The sequence below is a fragment of the Tiliqua scincoides genome, chromosome 1 (genome assembly GCF_035046505.1).
Source record: "Tiliqua scincoides isolate rTilSci1 chromosome 1, rTilSci1.hap2, whole genome shotgun sequence".
Lineage (NCBI taxonomy): Eukaryota > Metazoa > Chordata > Lepidosauria > Squamata > Scincidae > Tiliqua > Tiliqua scincoides.
In genome coordinates, this window is record NC_089821.1 from 231,986,990 (window position 1) to 232,007,695 (window position 20,706).

The following is a 20,706-nucleotide window of genomic DNA, read 5'->3' on the forward strand; positions in this document are numbered from 1 at the left end:
AAGTGTCTTTTGATTTCAGGAAAAATACCATATGGACAGAGATGACTAACAGGATGCTTTGACTATGATCTCTGGCAAAATAATCCAGTCAGCATCTCAGGAAGGCTGAGTTAGTCTCCCTGGAAAGTTCAGATGATAATAATAATAATAATAATAAAACTTTATTTTTATCCCGCCCTTCTCCCTAACGGGACCCAGGGCGGCTAACAACATATTAAAAACAATAAAATTTAAAAAACATTAATACAGACAGATAAAAACATTTAAAAACACACTACAGGGCCATAAAAACAGTAGTCAGATTAAAAGAGTAAAAGAGCAGATCACCGAGGAAACAAGCCTGTAAAACTAAAAGATGTATAAAAAGTTAAGAAGGCCAGAAATCAGAAGGCTTGTTTAAACAACAGTGTTTTCAGGCCTCGCCGAAAGCTCTCAAGAGAGGGAGCCATTCTCAAGTCAAGGGGAAGGGAGTTCCATAATGTTGGTGCCACTACCGAGAAGGCCCTATTTCTTGCAGCCACCCCCCGGACCTCCTTGGGTGGCGGCACTTGCAAAAAGGCCTTCTCTGATGACCTGAGATGGCGAGCCGAATTGTACGTGCCTAAGATGGGAAAATTCAGAGGACACCCCACAATCTCTTACCTTAAGTTTTCTGAGCTGAATTCAGACTCCAGGAATTTGAGGAACTGCTCTCGTCCCACAGGGTCTTTCAAGGCTTCATCCATGCGAAATCCCCATCGCTTTACCCTTTGCTGATTTGGCTCTTTACTAAAAGAGGGGAGGGAGGTTTTTCACAGACAGAGCAAAGTGTCAGTCTTTGCTGAAAGGCCTCATGAATTATGTCCTCCCTTAAGTTCTGTTATCCATTTTCCATTCTCATAGATCAGATTTCATAGTCCCTTGTTTCAGATTGGTTCAGGGACTTCTTCCGACAAGACATTTTTCCCCACTATAATCTCCAGTTAGCAAAACAGGCACACGCTTTTATATACCAATGTTTGACATGAGGGTTTGTTACTGTATATACAGTATTTGGGGGAGGATGATGCATGCAGTGCGGTGACCCTAAAGGCATCCCTGAGGCCAATTTCATGCTGTGCAAAAACCAGTAAACACACCAAAATTATAACAGGAGTGTAGGCAGGGGACTTAGGGCCCAATCCTGAGCTCCCTCAGTGCTGAGCCCTAGCACTGGCCCTGGGCGCGATAAAGCATGTTTACAGAACCTGGGAAGTAAGCAGCACTGGTGCTGGGCCAAACACCAGTCGGGCACTGGGCCCAGTACCTGCAGAAGGAGAATGCGCTGAGGCTGGGGATAAGTGTGACCAACCATGTGGCCTCTGGGGAGGCAGGGGGAGGGTGTCACAAGGGCAGTGCAGGGGGAGAAACCAGGTGGGAGGGGGACGGGACAAAAGGCCTGACACAGAGTCTCTCCAGTCTGTACCAGCAAAATACCCAGCGCAGACTTGAGAAGCCCCATTGCAGGGCTTGGGGCGTTTCCTGGGGGGAAAGTGCCATCCATTCAACCTCTTGGTCAAGGAAAGTCCCCCAGTATGAAACATGCCAGTTCTAGTATGTTTTTTTCTGTTACTGGCTTCGTGGCAGTGGGAATACTTTCTGGATTACATGCTTGCATCCATGCTACCTTCCCCACCCCATCTTTGTCCAGTTTTTGCTTCATACTGCCAGGTTTTTGTACAATACTAATATGCCCATTATAATGGTAGTGGCTGAACCTACAGTGATGGAAAGACAATAAGTATCTTGTGCCTGTGGCATGACTGGCCAGTTCCAAAGTAATAGGAAATTAACTTTGATGTCCAATCCAGAGTCCTTGATTCCCCTGTGTACAGAATGGGAGATTCTGGAATGCAATTGAATCTGAATTCATCTTGAGGAATCTGTTGAGTCTGACTTTTAAAAAAATGATAGGTCTAAATCACATGCAACGTACCTTGCTTCTACTTCCCAGAAAGTAGTATCATCGGATAACCAAGGATTAGATGGGTCAGGAGGCACCAGAAATGGGTCATAGTCAACATACTGCTCAGTATAAGCTAGTAGACTGAAAAAAAAGAAAGAAAGAAATGATTTGGCATTTTCATAACATAATTGGTACTATTAAGTTGCTTTCATAGGGTCACTGGTTTTTTGTGAGCTTACAAAACCACCAACATTTAAACAAAAGCAATCAAGGTTTAAACAAAAAGTAGCATACATACCTTTCTGCAACCTTTGACATTTTTAATCGATGTCTATCTAGCTGTACTTGCCCATACTTTATCTACAAAAATGTGAAAACAGAAGACAGATTAGAAAATAATTGTTTGCCTGTATATTCAGACAATCTGACTTTTCAATATGTTGAATTTAATTTGATCTAAGCAAAGTGGAAACCTGATATATACCAACTATATTTTAAGCCTTGAGCCCTGGAGTGTAGGGCTAGCTATCAATCTCCAAAGGCACAATCCAGTCCAAAGTAAGCTAAAAATTGCCCTTCAAAGACAGTTATTTGCAGCAATAACAGGGAAAGCTTTCTACTTCATAAGCCACTACACTACAACAGCTTTCTTTACACTATCAACTTTTGCAGTTGAAACCAGATTCACTTCTGTACCTCCCAGCTTCAATTTTACACCACAGCTGGATTCTCGATGTGTATATGCATGGATATATACCTGCCACAGTTTCTCATTTTGTCTGTAAGCAATTTGTCTGTAAGCAACCAACAGTGGGTTTCTAAGAGCAAACAAAAGGTTTCTTATAAAATAGTAACATTCCTTGACCATTTTTTGATACTTTTAAAAAAAAACTGAGTAAAAAAATGGAGGGTGGACAATCTAGGCCCCAGTAACATGCTTCCTTCCTCCTCTATGCACACTGATCCCACAAACCCCCACCCTACATGTGCAAAGTTGTGCACATGCAATTCTATGCATATGAACATAAGAAAAGCCTTGCTGGATCCAGCCAAAGACCTATCTAGTGCAGCATCCTGTCTCCTGCAGTGACCCAAGAGCTGTCTCTGGTAACCCACAAGCAGAAGAGAAAGGCACTCCTCTCCAACCATTACTCCCCTGCAACTGGTATTCAGAGGCATACAGTTGCTGAATCTGGAGACAGTAAATAGTCATCATAACTAGCAGCCATTGATAGTTCTGCCCTCCATGAATTTGTCTAGCCCAGGGATGAACTGGGTTGTCCCCTGGATTTGTTCAGTCGCTGTGATTCATATTACATCTAAATTCCATGCTCTGTGAAGAAAGAAATGTGTTACTCTGGATCCTGCATTTCTGAAGTATTCTGGGGGCCTCATTAAAAAATGGGAAAAGTGAGTGCTATATATTTTTGATTCTTTAATTTTTTTTAGAATGGGTTTGAATCAAAATTTAGTTTGTACATGAGTTTGTCGCAAACCTCTTGACGCAGTTCCTCTTCCGTGGGTGGTTTAGTTTCTGGCACTGGTGTGTGTGTAGGACTGTGGCTTCGAATGTCATTTTGCAATCCATAGACAGACTGTATATAAAAAAAAAGAAAGAAAGAGAGAAATGAATATGTTGACAGTGCTTGGCAATGCATAGGTACACTAACTGTGCATAGATTTGCACAAAGCATTCAGTACATTAATTTTCCAACTCCTGTTTTAATACTGCCATGCCTGTCTTAGGGCGCAATCCTACCCTGCGCTGGAACAGGCAAGCCAAGAGGCTTGTACTGTATTCAGTGCAGGACAGGGGCCCAAAGCGGCTCAGCCAGACGTAAGGGGAAACTTTCCCCCTTACCTCCGGGTAAGGTATGCTGGCTCCTATGGGTCTCCTCAGACCTGCGCCACCTCCTTTCGGCACGTTTGCGACCCTCCTGGGCTGGTGCAAAGGACTTGTGCCAGCCCAAGTGTGCCTCTGGATTGCACCCTTAGTAGGATTATGAATCCATATAAATGACCAAGCTATTCTCTGGTCAGCAATCTCACCCAGAAGGTAGCTTGGTCAGTTGCATCTTTCCCCATGTACTAAGGAGGACTATATCATACACTGGGTACAGAGGTGTGAAGGAACGTGTCAACTAGCAGGTATTAACCCTCTGTTAGTGACAGAACTCAGGTAAGTACAACTCCTCAGTGTGTGCCAGATACTTGATACGAGACTAATTCTTGGCATGCCTCATTAACATATATTGTAGCAAAAGTGTCATTCTAACCTAGTTGTTGGCTGCAATCCTAGTATTTCAGCTTAACTGGATAGTGCACTGGATTGCTAAATCTTCCATTCAGATATTTAGAATACGGTGAAACTCAATCCAATAACAAAGGTGTCCTTTACAAGTTTTGCCTATGGCACAACTTTTTAACTTCTCATTGTGGAATGCTTTATAAGCAGCATCAGGATCCATTCATAAAAATCATCAGAAAACGAGCCAAGAGTAAAGCTCTTTTCCGTTTTTTTGAAATGGTGTGACACTATCAGTGTCCCAAAATATTATAATGGGTTCCTTCAATATCCACTGTAGTTGGGAAAGGAAAAAAAAATTACTAAAAATGAAAATGGTAATGGAAGAATTGAACATACCTTCCTTGTTTTGTGAGGATTTCTCATTCTAGAAGACTTTTTAATATCTACTTCAGTAGTATTTACACATCCAGGCTAAAAAAAATACATAAAAAATACATCTGATATACAGTTTCACTTTTAGTACTTTCAGCTAATGATTTTGACTTGAGTGAAGGAAGCTGGACTTCAGCCATCAGCATTATTGCTCCTAGACTAGATATTCTCTTATCTTTTCAGTGGGGCAAGTCCTCCCAATTTACAGAGGAATGCAGACAGATGAAGCTGAAACATCAAGAGGACAAGAATCCAGGCCATTCTTGACTTACAACAATATCTACTGTTGTCCTTTTTTAAAGGATGTGGCATGGTGATGGCCCTGGCAAGCCAATCATTGTCATCTGCGAATGCTCATCCAGGCAAGTTGCTTCGCCTAGTGAATAGCTTCATCAACCCAGGTGTCCCCACTCAAAATGTCAAGAGCAAGCTGCCATCTATCACTCTAAATAATGGTGCACCTGAAGATGGTTCGGTTCCTGAAGAACATATGTTCTGGCTCCTGACAGATGTTACCAGCAATATGCTAGTCTACTCCTAGAGCTACAGTTATCTCCAACATGTCCACATTGCTTTAAAAACAAAACCACAAATGTAAATCCTAACAACCTAAATAAATTGGGCAGGAGGTCTGGTCTAGAGGGTAGAGCCTCCATTTGCCTGAAGGTTAACATCCACAAGGTCGCCAGTTCGAGGCCACCAGCACCGTGCGACCTTGAAGCAGCTGGCAAGCTGCAGCTGAGCTGTTCCATCTGCTCGGAGCGTGGGAGGATGGAGGACAGAATGTTAAACCAGATCGGAGTGTAACACCTTGAATGTAGTGGTTCTTGAAAGAAAGAACCTTCTTTCAATTTGTAAAAATCCCTGCATGGATTTAATAAGCCTGCCTATGTAAACCGCCTTGAATAAAGTCTTGAATAAAGACCAAGAAAGGCGGTATATAAATACTGTATATTATTATTATATATTATTTAAATATATTAGCTACCATTCACAGCCCGGGACCAAGTGAACTAGTACTTCCAGCTGATTAGACCTTAGAACTCTGAGTTTTTCTTTTTAAATCAATCACTCTCACACCTTACTGAATGATAAATGTAAATTGATTGAACAAACACTATTGTCAACTAGTGAACAAAAATGTAATTATCCCACACTGAGCAGATATATAACAAAAGCAGTCCACTGTTCTCAGGTCAAACTACAGCCATAAGGCATCTGTTTGCTGGTTGTTGTTGCTGTTTTTTTAAAATGATAATTAAACCTTCTTGGAACTGCTGCTTTACAAGCTCTTTTGTGGAAAGGCTTCTCAAACTAATTTAGATCCATTGTGGGAGAACAACTGGGCACATTCTGATTTAAAAGCTAGTAACTCCTTTAGCATAATAATTTGGGTTAAAATACAATTAATGCCAGCTGTGCTTTCCTTTGTAAATCCTGCTTAAGCAGACCATGCTACTTTTGATAATCATTGTGGGTTAGCTGGGTTTATCACTGCTTACCATGATTGGCAGTAGTTTTCTGGACACTTGAGAAGAGATTTTTTTTCCTACCTTTTCCCCCAAGATCCTTTCAACTACGGAGACAATAAGTGAACTTAGAACCCTTTCTACATAAACAGTAGAGCTGTAGAGCTGTCAAAGTCCTGGTTCTTGCACATAACAAAGGAATAGCACCTTTTTATGTGTGATGAGGAAGTGGGTGCACCACTAGCACACTGCAGTGTAAATGTGGTATCTTTTGCCTTCATGCAATCCTCTCCCAAGAGGAGGAGCTTTTTCAAGAGTCAGTCAAATTTGTGGATGTCAATATGGTGTTTCGCTATCAATGCGGTAGGACAAAGCTATTCAACACTGATGGAAGGGCTGTGGAGACAGATGTAAAAAATGGGCTGAGAAAGGCTCTGAACATTCTGAATCCTCAGAAAGGACTTCAAGAGGGGTTACTTTTTAGCAAGGTGGATCTTCAAAACAGAACTTTCATGAGTAGTTCATGGGAACTCCCAACATCAGGAAGTTGATGAAAAGTAAGGCAGTCTGGTCTGCTCTGAAATCATTCCCTTTTCTCTAGTCTGATCTATCTAGACACTCTTCAGGAAGTTCTTCAACATGAGAGGAAACAATGGGCTGATGGTTGACCCATTCCTGGTATTTGACTGTGTTGATATCCTCCATCCAGCCTGGTTTCATGGGAGATCCTGTTTCCAGCAGAAACACTATGCCTCATACCCTCTCTCTTTTCTCTGATCAACTAAGGATGCAATCCTAACCTCTTTCGTCAGTGCTTCCCAGTACTGACATAAGGGCAATGCAGCTCTGAGGTAAGGGAACAAACATTCCCTTACTTTGAGGAGGCCTCCGTGAGTGACACCCAACTGCAGGATGCAGCTCATGTCCCCTTGGCACAGCTATGCCAGTGCTGGAAAGCACTGACATAAGGGGTTAGGATTGCACCCTAAGATTAAGAAACAGAGCTGTACAAAACTAAAAAGAAAATGCAAAATGAAATGTTCATTTTCTGCTTAAGGCCTGGTGTTTTTTTTTATAAGAACAGATTATTTTGAACATTTTGCTCTGAAGCATGAAAACATTACACTGAAAAAGGATGACTTTACACAAATATGTATTATTTTTTCTCTGACATTTACCTAGCATGCTGAAGAGATGAAAAAGCTTGACAAGCTATGATTTGTTCTGTCGCATAGTTTGCCGTTAAGTTTGCTGTTTCAGAAATTAATCATATTTTTAAAAAAAATAGATGATTTGGAGTGATTAAAGCCTGTTACTTTTTTTTAAGCTGTTTAACTGTGATGGGACTGAGTTTTATTGGAATAAAGACGGATGGGATTTGCACCTCTTCCTGGACTGGTGCCACTTATTTTAAAGGGACTGCCAATTCTGCATTGAACATAATTTAGGGAGCAAGGACTTTGGCATTTAGAACAATAGGTTTCAGATAATATAATTCTCATAGCACCTTTAAAGGAATGTGGCTCTGTACAAGCTAGCCCTTTTAGCCTGCTGGCTTGCCATACCCAGATGAATGACAATTGTTCTCCCAGGCAAGCCATTTGAGTCACTAACTAAGAACAAATGGGTTTCCACATTTCATTGCAGATGCAAATGCAAATTCCCAATGAAGCTATTCCAGTACAACTCCTGTCCAGAAACATTTTGAAGGCTGTTATCTATGAATCAAGTCCGCTGTCCAATTGCCCCATACCATACAGATTAACACATTTGATCTTTCACATGCAGCATTTTAGAACATTGGAAAGTATTATTTGTATCAGGAAGTATTATTATTGCTATCATGTGTTGTTGTCATGCACAAGCCACCAGATGCTGGTGACTGGATTTGGCCTGTTGAATGTCATCTCCTTCCCAAGGACCTAGGATATTCAGATATTTTCGTAGTATGTGTGCTGTTCCAAGTAAGGTTGCTTTCTGTAATTGGTGTGTAGTGATTTCGTTTACACCTAAGGTGTTCAAGTGTGTTTCAAAATCTTTTGGTATTGCACTTAGAGTGCCGACATCATTGTTGTCATTGTCATCATTGTCATTGTCGTTATATTTTGGTTAGTCATAACCTACCTGATGGTGGTGGGAGTTTTCTAACAACCCAATCCAATGTCCTGCATTCAACAGAGGATTTATGGCTGCTAGAGGTTTCCTCAGAGTAAGGGGACATATGTCCCATTGCTCTGGGGTATGCCCCAGCAACTGCAATTGGTCAACTTGGATGTGCACCATTGATAATACTGGTGTAAGCCTGCGTTGATCTTTGCATGTGGTTAAGGCCTGGGTAAGGGTTGTGGATACCAAAGACTACTGAAAAAACTCCACAGCCAGGGAATTAGAGGGCAGGACCCTGTGGTTATGGGGTGGTGATTATGGGGTGGTGGTGGACAAGTCTATGAAAGTGTCGACCCAATGTGCGGCGGCAGTAAAGAAGGCCAATTCTATGCTTGGGATCATTAGAAAAGGTACTGAGAACAAAACAGCAAATATTATAATGCCATTGTACAAATCAATGGTAAAGCCACACCTGGAGTATTGTGTCCAGTTCTGGTCGCCACATCTCAAAAAGGATATAGTGGAAATGGAAAAGGTGCAAAAGAGGGCAACTAAGATGATTGCTGGGCTGGGGCACCTTCTTTTGAGGAAAGGCTATGGCGTTTGGGCCTCTTCAGCCTAGAAAAGAGGCACCTGAGGGGGGACATGATTGAGACATACAAAATTATGCATGTGTTCTGGTCGCCACATCTCAAAAAAGATATAGTGGAAATGGAAAAGGTGCAAAAGAGGGCAACTAAGATGATTGCTGGGCTGGGGCACCTTCCTTATGAGGAAAGGCTATGGCGTTTGGGCCTCTTCAGCCTAGAAAAGAGGCACCTGAGGGGGGACATGATTGAGACATACAAAATTATGCATGGGAAGGATAAAGTGGATAGAAAGATGCTCTTTACACTCTCACATAACACCAGAACCAGGGGACATCCACTAAAATTGAGTGTTGGGAGGGTTAGGACAGACAAAAGAAAATATTTCTTTACTCCGCGTGTGGTTGGTCTGTGGAACTCCTTGCCACAGGATGTGGTGATGGCATCTGTCCTGGATGCCTTCAAAAGGGGATTGGACAAGTTTTTGGAGGAAAAATCCATTATGGGTTACAAGCCATGATGCGTATGTGCAACCTCCTGATTTTAGAAATGGGCTATATCAGAATGGCAGATGCAAGGGAGGGCAGCAGGATGAGGTCTCTTGTTATCTGGTGTGCTCCCTGGGGCATTTGGTGGGCCTCTGTGGGATACAGGAAGCTGGACTAGATGGGCCTGTGGCCTGATCCAGTGGGGCTGTTCTTATGTTCTTAGGATACAGCATTCACTGGTCCTGCCAATCCTGTCTCCTTTCCAAATTGTTAGTTGGTATGTTCGTTCACCCTAAATAAAGTGAAACAGGCTGAGCAGGTAGCCATTTCACACATATTGCTGAGCTTCGTTTCAACAGAGTCATCCACTACAGAAATAGCTCACTACACCATGCGGTGGTGTGCATTTTACATTGGTGTTACATGTGCCATTGGTTTAAGTGCACATTTTCTGCAACAAGTCACCAGTGTATGTGCTTGCATATGCATGTGAATATGTGAACGTTGTTTAGACCACTGTTGTTATATCGGGGCACATTCGTAAATGTGCAATTGTCACTTCTAATAGTGAAAATTATGCATCTCTAGCAACAAACCCATCAGTAATAAGCACTGGCCTTTGATAGGCTACAGTGGTTGAAATCAAAACTTCAAAAAAGAATGCCATTGCCTTTTCTTAAAAGCAAAACTGTGCAAGTGACCAACGGTGAGAAGTGGAATTACTAAGTCGGAAAAAGTCTGAACTTGCCTTGTATAGACAGTAAAAAGAGTGAATATCCTTCAAATCCCAGGTAGATACTACTTCACCATCTTGTGCATGATTACTTTAAGTGTTAGGTTTTAAGTGTTTAAGATCTATTAATTGACATACCACTGGCCGATGTACATCCCAAAACGCTCTCTCCTGGCTATCAAGGATTTTTCTCTCTATCTTGTCCCTCTTCTTGTCCACTCTGTCGTGAGGTAGATATGTAACATAAAGGATGTAAATTGAGATACCTCTTAAGAGGGCAGGTGACAAATCCAGCAACAATACAGTCAGTTGAACTCACTTTGCTTGTGCTTCTGCTTGCATAAAAATAAACTCCCATTTCCGTGCAAATGCTCGCTGTAACCTGGCCAAGCTCTCCTGAAAACATACCACATATTAGCAAGTATCTAGGGTAGCTTTTTAAAAACATTCTACAGGCTTTTTGGGAAACGGTTCCACTGGGTGGCTGCAGCTGGCTTAACACTCTCCACATTAAAAAAAACTCCTGGCACATTCTGTGTGTAAATTGCGGAATAATTGTTGGTGTCTGATTCTTTGGAGGTTGCCATTCATGAAAGAAGTGGAAAGATCTTTGGGGAGCTATTCATATTAATGGGATATGTGATACTAACAGCACAATCCTATGCATGTCTTCTCAGAAGTAAGGCCCGCTGTACTCAATGGAGCTTATTCCTAGGTAAGTGTGTTTAGGATTGCAGTCTTCAAGTCATTCCTCACAAAAATGTACTAACCTTGTCTCAGGTGTGCCCCATTGCTCTGGATTATGCGACCAGAGCTTTCCCCTATGCTGACCTGGATGTTAAAACTGTGTGCATATTGGTTTGCCAGTCCATGTACCTGCCCTGCAAAGAACCACCGTCACCAATATGGTAAGATTTGAAGGTGTTTGAGACTTGGTCCGGAATCAGCACAGACCAGTATGGGAATGCATGCAACTGTTACCCTGCACATGCCCGATCTCGTCTGATCTCGGAAGCTAAGCAGGGTCAGGCCTGGTTAGTACTTGGATGGGAGACCACCTGGGAATACCGGGTGCTGTAGGCTTATACCATAGTCTTTCGAGACTGAAGGCTGCCAACCTTCAGTATGGGAATCTACTTCAGGAAGAGCTGTAAGCCTTTGTGGTGACTGAGCTGGTAAAACCTTCAAGGCTGCAACATTATGCACACTGATTTGGCAATAATAAATGAACAGGATTTTCTTCTGAGTGAACATGCACAGGATTGGGCTGCATGGTATTCTCACTGTTATGTGTGTGAACACTTGAATGAAAAGATCTCTGTTTCTGCCATGGCTCCCTGACTCTTTCTTTGCACAGTCCAATGTTGCAGACACTTCAATTCTTTGTAGCGCATGGTTTGGGGAATGCTAAAACTGCAGGACCAGTTCCTCAAACATCTACAGGAAGGTTACGGTTCCTAGACGAATAGTTTTAAGAAGGAGCCATTTTTTACAAATGAGGTGGCCATTTACCCTGCTACACTTCTGCGTTTCAGAATCTCATTTATTTGACATCTCCGTTCCAGGAAAGGCCCCAGGTACTTACTGCTTCATAGTCTGCTAGCTCAAGCCGTGCTTTGTTTTGCATTGTTCGCTTGCAGAGGTAAACCGCTGGAACACAAAAAATAATCAATCATTTCTTGCTATCTCAGATGTTATCTAAAACCCCAGACATCAAGATCTAAAGGCTTAAATGTGTTTCCTATTCAACCAGGGGTTCCTGACCACTGTGTCTCCATCTGATGGTTCAGTTTCAAAGGCCAGGGCCTACTCACACAGTGCTATTTTCCACTAAGATTGAGAGCGTTGTCAAAGGCCATAATTCAGTAATTCTGTGGCTCTACTTGTGTACATCTGATGGTAAGCAATTGAGTAGATTTCAGATCTGTCATTGTGGTTTTTCTGGTCACTTTGCTTTCAGTCATAAATACAAGAGAAAGCTTTTGCCTGACAAAGAGGTCTATGGATAGTTGCCAGAACATATGTGCTGAGCTATTAGTGCCTTTGGAACCCCAGTTTTGATGCATGGGAAATACTAACACCTTTGCCATTTTCAGTTACCTTGATTGCAAATATAATGAACTGGTTCAAATATACTATGCACTAATCAATTCTGCACATGCACCCCAGTCTAGAATTCTTCGAGTTCAGCTTTGTTGGCAATAGAATAAGGAGCACAAGTGTCTAGCCTTCATCTCTCTAGAACAGGGGTGCCCAAACCCTGGCCCTGGGGCCACTTGTGGCCCTCGAGGACTCCCAATCCAGCCCTCAGGGAGTCCCCAGTCTCCAATGAGCATCTAGCCCTCCGGAGATTCGCTGGATCCCACGCTGGCCTGATGCAACTGCTCAGTGTGAGGGCGAACTGTTTGACCTCTTGCATGAGCTGTGGGATGAGGGCTCCCTCCACTGCTTGCTGTTTCACATTTGTGATGTGGCAGCAAAGGAAAGACTGGCCTTGCTTTGTGCAAGGCCTTTTATAGGCCTTGAGCTATTGCAAGATCTTCATTCATTCATATAAGTTCCATCTCTAATATATTCATTTATGTAAACTTAATCTTTTTTCCCCCGGCCCCGACACAGTGTCAGAGGGATGATGTGGCCCTCCTGCCAAAAAGTTTGGACACCCCTGCTCTAGAACATATATCTTTTTGGTAGCAGTTTTTCCCAAAGAGTGGTACATTCCAGCTGGAGGGAAGGGTTCACCTGTACCATAGCTATGTGTTTGTGATAAAGGAAGTATTTTAGGAATACAAAGTTGTTTATACTACTAAGAAGAAGTTTGAGAGTCCAAGATTACAACTGAATTGTATAGAAAATTAATTTTGAGTCCTTTTAGAGCATATTTCCTCCATAAAGCCCCAAATGTTTGGCAAAGGGAAGAGTATCTCTCCTATTTAAAAGCAGCTCAGCTAAAGAGGAACGTGCAGAGGAAAGAGAAGAACTCCTCCAAAATTGATTTTTAGCTCCATGCAAACTTGTGCTGCCTTTGCCGGTCATGCATCCCTGAAAGGGAGCAGCAAGTTGTCTTGTTGAACTCCCTCAGGCAACTGAGAGGCAAATGTACAATGTTTGCAGCACTCAACATCATAATCTGTTAGCGGAGGATGAGCATCTCCAAACACTTGGGGACATGCAATGGGGAGCTGCGATTGGCCCACATTCATCTGATACATGCCCACCACTGGTTCTTCCATATTTGGAGATGCACAATTCCCCTTTTGGGTGTTTAGCATCAAAAACATCAGTGTAAGCACCAGGGCCTCTGAGAGGAATTTTATCAGGAGGTACAAAGTTTCTTTTGGGCCCCTGTGCAAAAGGGGAGGGGTGAAACAGCAGGGGAGGGTGGTGATGGGTAAGCAGAATAGGGGCAGGGAGGGGCAAAACAGGGTGGGGGGAGGGTAGGGACAGCTGGAAAAGTCTTTGGAGCCCAGGTCTACCAATCCATGTGGCATCAATAGTGTCCCCAGCACCCCCAATTGTAGTAGTGTTGCCAGCATCCCGTATGGGCAACAAGTCTGAGTAGATAGGAAAATGTAAGATCCCAGGAACTTTCTGGGCCCCCTCCTTTGGCTCCTGGGCCCCACTTTGAACCCTGGGCCCGGGTACAAATTACCCCCTTTACCCTCCTCTCCTAGGCCCTGGTAAGCACATACTGCAAACAACACGTTGGTTAGCCCTCAGATAGACTCCAAGCATCCAAAATATATTAGTCCATGCTACCCAGATGATAGATTTCAGACATTATAAGAATGCGTGGAGAGCAGAGCAGGATTTCACATGTCCAGTTTCTGTGCATTCATAAGGTCTGAAAAGAGCAGGTACAATTATACGTGCATTAGGTTCACCCTACCCAATCATGTTTCTGACTTCCATAGGTTCCAATTTCACAGAGAAGCCCTATGTCTGTACAAATGTACAAGCAGGGGCTCAGACATTGTTACAAATGTACTGGGTCAGGCATGCATGATCTTGCTCCTCCCCTACGTTTGTATAACATCTGAAAGGGACTGATGTCGTGTCACAAGTTAGGAGCAGAGGTGCACTGCTACAACAACAGAAGGGTCTAAAGCAAGGTTGCAAGCCAGATGCAGCCTATGGAAGCTGTCTATTAGGCCCCTGTGATAACTGGACTCTCCATCAGCTGCTCTGAGCTGCGAAGTGACAGATCGGCAAAAGCAGCACTGCTTGAAAGAACGGCATTGGGAGAACCCAATTATCACATGGGCTGTCCTTTTGGCAGTGGTGCTTCTGCTGCGATGTCACTGATGAAAGGGCATCTCATGTGATAATTGAGCTCTCCCAGCACTGCCCTTTTGGCAGTGCCACTTCTGCTGAGGAGCTGGGAGGGAGAGACAGAAGGAGACCACAAAAGGAGGGGAATGGTAAAGGGGAAGAGGCAGACCAAACGGTGAGGAGGGGAGAAGTTGCCAAGGCGCTGGGAGAGCCCAATTATCACATGAGCTGTCCTTTCAGCAGCACCACTTCTGCCAAGGCATCACTTTGCAGAGCGCTTCTCAGCTGCTGAAGAGTGTAACGATTCTGCTGTGATAATGTCCATGTGATAATGGGGCTCTTCCATATCTTGAAAGTGTGATCAATGTTTGCATAGTTTCTCTTCCATCATCTGCGGCTAATGAGTTCCTAAAAAGGGCTTATTTCTGATCATCGCCCGCTCACTTCTTGTTCTTTATTGTTGTCAGGTGATCTAACCTGTGGTAAGAACCAAGGTCAAGTGAATGTGAAATCCTACCCTGCCCAATATTCTCTTCATAGCACTGATCTGTCTCGCTGCTTTTCCTCCTGTTGTTTTTAACTTTCAAAGAGAACAAACCACAGCAAAAATGGAGAAGGGGTGAAAGATGTTTAAAAATTTATAAATGCCCAATTACTCAAATAACATAATTCAACTTCTAATAAATAATTGTGTGGTACTGGTTCTGGTGTACACTTAGACATGGATGATTCAGGTTCAAACCCCTGCTCAGCCATGAAGCTTTCTGGGTGACCTTGGGCAGTTGATTATCTTTCAGCTCAGTTCATCTCACAGGGTTGCTGAAGACCAAAAGAGGGAAGGAACCATATATACCACCCCTGAGCTCACTGGGGGAAGGGTGATATAAAGATCTGAAAAAAATAATAAAAAGTAATCTTCCTTCCATAGCAGGAAGTGTTAACACCTGCAGGGAATGGCCAAGTGTAAAATAGCTTTTAAAAACAACGGTGAATGTTTATTCTGTTATGCAGTTTTATAAAAGCCTGCTGAGATGCTGTATTGTGTCTGAAAGAAACACTAATTGCAGAGGTTTTCTCTTCTGCTAAGCAGGAAAGTATACCTTTCCTTACAGCAGAGTTTCCCAAGACCTCCCTCTCCAAAGCAGTGGGGACTAGCTCTATAGAAGTACTAGCTTGATCCAGTGATTACAGCACAAGACCAGGGCAGGAGGTCTCGTCTAGAGCAGGGGTGTCCAAAGTTTTAGGCAGGAGGGCCACATCAGCTCTCTGACACTGTGTCGGGGGCCCGGGGGAAAAAAAGAATTAATTTACATTGAAAATTTGATAAATTTACGTAAGTTTTCATAAATGAATATATTAAAGATGAACTTATATGAATGAATGAAGGTCTTGCAATAGCTCAAGGCCTATAAAAGGCCTTGCACAAAGCAAGGCTGGCCTTTCCTTTGCTGCCACTGCTGCATCACAGACATGGAACAGCAAGCAATGGAGGAAGCTCTCATCCCACAGCTCACACGAGAGGTCAAACAGTCACCCTCACGCTGAGAGAAGTTGCATTGGGCCAGTGCGGGCTTCAACAAATCTCCAGAGGGCCAGAGGCTCATTGGAGACTGGGGACTCCCTGGGGGCCGCATTGAGAGGCCGCAAGGGCCGCAAGTGGCCCCCGGGCCGGGGTTTGGGCACCCTTGATCTAGAGGGTAGAGCCTCCGTTAGCCTGAAGATAACATCAGAAGGTTGCCAGTTTGAGGATACTGGCAGCTCCCTGAACGGCTGAGAATGGCGAGACCTTGAAGCAGTTGACAAGCCCAGCTGAGTAATTCCACCTCCTCTTGGTGTGAGCAAGAAGCATCTTGGCTGCTCTCCATGTGAGAGATGGAGCTGCTTGTCAGCCTGCATGGAGAACTGGAGGCCAGAAGTGAGAACAAACCAGGAAGATCCATTCTGACATGTTGTTGGTTCTTGAAAGAGAGAACCTCTATGTTTGTAAAAATCCCCTTGAGGGGTTTAGAAACACCTGCCTATGTAAACCGCCTTGAATAAAGTCAGAGGAGTAATCCAATGACCAGAAAGGCGGTATATAAATACCGAGTTATTATTATTATTTTATTAATATGTATCACCTAAGCAACTGATAACCTTCTGTGGAGCAGTTGTCTCTGGAGTAATTTATCTACGCTTGTCCCCTTCCGCTGCTGCTGGAGAAACTTTGATCAGTCACTCCTTTCCCAACAAGGCTGCTCTCCCCGACTGCCATAACTACTGCTCCAGAAAGTTAAAAAATCATTCTCGCCTTAACTAAGAATCCCATCAGTTGCTACTACTGGAGAAAGACTGCCTGCCCACCTCTTTCCCTGGAACTGGTTCCTGCTTTGTAACAGGACACGGCTGTGTGAAGGGGCAAGGCAAAATGACACAAAACTGTTTTCTCCTTATTTTTGTTGTGCGGACTGTAGCAGGACTGGCAGCAGAGGTGAAGAAAATTTTGCCAGTGCCACCTTTTCCTCACTAGAAACTCCAGCACTAGAGTCCATAGTGTCATTTTTAAAAGTGTTCATTTCATGTCCCCTCTCCAACTCTACAAATCTTCTTATGCCTTGAGTGGAGCTGTAGAGGGACACTCACTACTGTTGCAATGACTCTGGGAGCAGCAGGACTCAGAAGGTCCAGCTGCTGGATATCGTGCAGGTGCAGAAGCGGAATGATGAGACAGATAGGTTTCTAAGGGAACCAAGCAGGAGGAAGGCTGGAGCTGAAGAAGTCTCCTGCCCCGCCTCTAGCAAGTGTCTTTTTATTAAGGCTCAAACAGAACAGAATAAGCTGAGTTGCATTCAGTTAAAAGATAAACATTAGCCAGCTCTAGCCTGACTAAGGCACATTTCTTGATAAGAGGCGTGTCTTCCAAGTACAGTCTCCCATTCTCTTTACATAAGTACAAGGTGGTGAGCCAAGGCTGTCTCAGAATGTGTTCTGAAAACAAACTGTAAGTTTGCTCGCAGCATGTGGCAAAGGCTCACCGGCCTTTTTGTTACTCTGCGATTTTCCCCACATACTACCGTCTGAAGGCATAAGAAGATTTGCAGAGTTGGAGAGGGAACATGAAACAAACACTTAAAAATGACACTGTGCAGCCTGACTCCAGTGCTGGTGTTTGTAATGGTGTTTCCCAGCTTCCAGGGAAAAGGGCTTGTTAATTTATTATGGTTCTTCCATGAAATGCAAGGCAGTATATAAAAGATTCCCAAGTGTCCTCTCATCCAGGTAGTGATCAGTTCTAGACTTGCTTAGTGGTACTAAGCTTGCTACTGTATATCATGGTCCTTCAGACATTCTCTGGAACCAAATATGGTGAAAGAGCAGCCTGCTAGTGAGTAGGAGTAACAATCCATCAATGAGCCCATCACTAAATACATCTGTTTGCCTTGACTTCAGTGGAAACAGAGCTCTATGTAGTCCTTAAAAATAATATTCCTCAAAAATATTATTCCTCAGAAAAATAATATTCCTCAGACCTCAAAAATAACATTCAGAATTCTTGAGCAGGTTCTGTTTCTAATGAAGTCAAAGAAAATGGATTTTGATTAGGTGCCTGATTATGTTTTAATTTTTTTAAAAAGTTCACATTTAGAAGCTGTATCAAAGTACCTCTGTCTTTTGAAAGAAAAAAAAATTCAAATACAAATTGAATATCTTGGGGCAAGGCTTTTCATGCACAGTAACAAGCTGAGCAAAGTGGGCTCTCAAAGGGGGTGTGTAGATACCCATTTCCATCCCCCCTGAGATATATGGATATATGAGATATATGGATTATGCATATCTATGCACACTATGCATGGGTGATGGGGATCTCCATGGGCAGTATGCATGCCACTGATCTACAGAGCAGATGCCCATCTGGCATCTGTGGGTCAGCACATCTTTCTGCGCACGCAGGCTAGCTTAGCTGCATGTAACAACATCCAGTACTAAGCTGTACACGGACAAGAAGAATCTGTGGATCCACCTACTGTCATGAATTTAGCTTATGCCACTTGCACAAGCTCCACATCTGTTCCAGAAAGAGAGCACAGAGTTGAGTTCTTCTCTGTGCTGTTAACTGCAGCAGCGGTACCAAGGAGCACTTTACTCCATGCTCCTTCTCCTACCCAGGAACTGTGGGGATGAAAGAGGGTCGGTCCTCTTTTGTGCCACTCCTACAGTAGTGGTAAAAGGGAGAGCTCTCCTCTGTGTCCTGCCCAGAAAAGAAAGCACAGAGAAGAAGTGCTTTGGTTCCCTTTGGGGAGAAAGGTAGGATAAAAATACGGTGAATAAATAAAATAAAAAGTTCCCTCTTGCACTGCCACTGCAGGACTGAAGTGAAGAAGAACTTTTTCCAATGTGGCAGTCATTTACCTGGCAAGTGTCCTAACTTCCCTGGCTTATGGGGCAATGTGGGGGGGGGGAGGAGAGCAGCAAGCACGGCAGCCCATCCTACACTTTGAAATTTCCAGATGGCCCAACACTGCTTAGGAAGTGGGATGATTAAAGAAAGAGGACGATTAATCACCGATGCTGCTGCTCCATCCCCACTGACCAGGAAGTGATGGGGAATGCTTCCTGAGTAATGGAGAGGGTTAGTGGGCCTGTCTTCAGGTCAGGTGCGGGCAGGCAAGGTGGTGGCCAAACCACCTTTGCTTGTTGATGCCTGTCTTGTGTGCTACGTTAGAGTTACAGACCAATGCCAGGAAACAGGCTTGCATCCTAGGGGTTATGAATTACTCTGTTCTTAGTAACTCCCATCAAGAAACAGACACGAGAGGAACTCCTGGCTTTTCCTTTCCTAGCAACCAATTATAAATACATTCTAACAGAGCTGTCCTTTTCCAGGTTTTTACTAGGAAATGTTCTGGTGTCAGCAGCTTAATTGTACCTTCAGACTCACTGAAAGCCCTTGTGTTTGTTTGGTCACGACAGACTGGATAATTATAAGGTTCCAAATGACGAACAAGCAAGTGGACTAATGACTTGGTAGGAAACCCACAGTTTTCTATATACAGCATGGAAGCTGAGTCAGTTCTAGAAACAAAACTAGATCTTACTTACATGACACTGCTAGGGAAAAAAAACCTACTAATTTTTCTGTCTGTCTGACTGACTAGGGCTTTAAAAATGGATGCAGTGTAATGAGATCACATTTCTTGAAGGAGAGATCTGTTTTCGAGTATTCTCAAGTCGGAAGTTTTAGTAAAATCACTAACCTGGACACTTGCATCCTGGCCACTTAGCAATGGCAATATCAAGTGATGTTTTGTATATGAGAAACAGCTGATCAAATACCACTGACAAACCTTTTATACAGTGGCAGATCAAAGATGGGGGGGGGCCCAAAGCCCTGAGCTCACCATGCCCCTGTCTCTGCCACCTCTGCACCACCCCACCTGCCCATCAGAGCCGTTCTGCAGGCAGATGAAGCCCTGAGTGGCGCTTGGCAGAGCGTGAAAAGCCTTCTGCGACTTCTCGTGCAGTCTTAAGCAAGGCTTCCGGTTTCGTCCACACAAGAAGCCTCAGAAGGCTTTTCAAGCACTGCTGAGTGTTGCACAAGGCTCTGTGAACCTCGGTGAGTATCCGGGGGGGGGGGCGGTGTGATGGAAGGAGGTGGCATGTCGCAGTCTTGCCCTGGGGTGCAGTGAGGGCAGGTCTGTTACAGCTTTCATATCACCTGATCTTACCACAAGCACAATTTTTTTTTTTTTCTGGTGGAGTCTGTTCAGCTACAAGTCAAGTGAGAAGTCACCAACTGGCAAGATAACAAAGGATGCATAGACATCTGTGAATCACTTCTAAGGTTATGTGGAAGAAGGGAGAATTTGAGGGCCTTCCACTTGCTGGAACTTAGATACATGCCAGGATTGACCTTATAGTACGTAACAGTGTGGTCTTTCCTAGGGGCAATATTTTGCTGAAAGGGATTGCTTCCAAAGGATGTCATCCTGGCTTTAAACCTTCCTATGAAATGTGAGACCTTTCATACATGCACATAACACTGACACCTAAACCACTCATAGTGTTCCATTCTTCAGATGTTCTCACATAGTTTTGCCAATAGTATTCTTGTACTTTTGTTTCTCGTTTTTTAGAACATGCACCCCAGGGATGAATTTTGGAAAGGCAAGAAAAATTATCCATGTGTTTTGAATTATTCCCTAAGTACCTGAACTATTTTTTTCCGCACAAATATCCTGAATGCAATGTTTTGTTTTGTTTTAATCATACTTAATAATATGCAAAATTTAGCAGATAAAACTTTAAGGAGATGGGGAAATAATTCACTTGTTCAATTTCTGAAAGTCAACCTGTAGTTCAAAGCACAGGAATTGGGCCAGTAAACATTTAGTAATCCTGTGGATGAAAGGGGCAGACATGGAACCAACAACCAATTTAGGTTGTATAATCAAGCAGAGCTAACCACAG

The 20,706-nt window shown here is 43.4% G+C and overlaps 1 protein-coding gene and 1 pseudogene across 4 annotated transcripts in view; one reads left to right on the forward strand and one right to left on the reverse strand.

Moving 5' to 3' along the window:
* RGS7 (regulator of G protein signaling 7) overlaps positions 1–20,706 on the reverse strand; it is a 180,802-nt gene that overhangs the window by 15,395 nt on the left and 144,701 nt on the right. For 3 of the 4 annotated variants that reach the window (XM_066611474.1, XM_066611475.1, XM_066611477.1), the window contains exons 7-14: positions 11,573–11,637; positions 10,307–10,383; positions 10,126–10,207; positions 4,569–4,643; positions 3,421–3,519; positions 2,223–2,284; positions 1,955–2,065; positions 643–768 (exon numbers count right to left, since the gene is read on the reverse strand). In XM_066611474.1, coding sequence (XP_066467571.1) covers positions 643–768; positions 1,955–2,065; positions 2,223–2,284; positions 3,421–3,519; positions 4,569–4,643; positions 10,126–10,207; positions 10,307–10,383; positions 11,573–11,637 — 697 coding nt within the window. The remainder of the gene's footprint in view (positions 1–642; positions 769–1,954; positions 2,066–2,222; positions 2,285–3,420; positions 3,520–4,568; positions 4,644–10,125; positions 10,208–10,306; positions 10,384–11,572; positions 11,638–20,706) is intronic. The other variant, XM_066611476.1, reaches the window with a different exon arrangement.
* Positions 10,954–11,070, forward strand: LOC136638040 (5S ribosomal RNA; annotated as a pseudogene).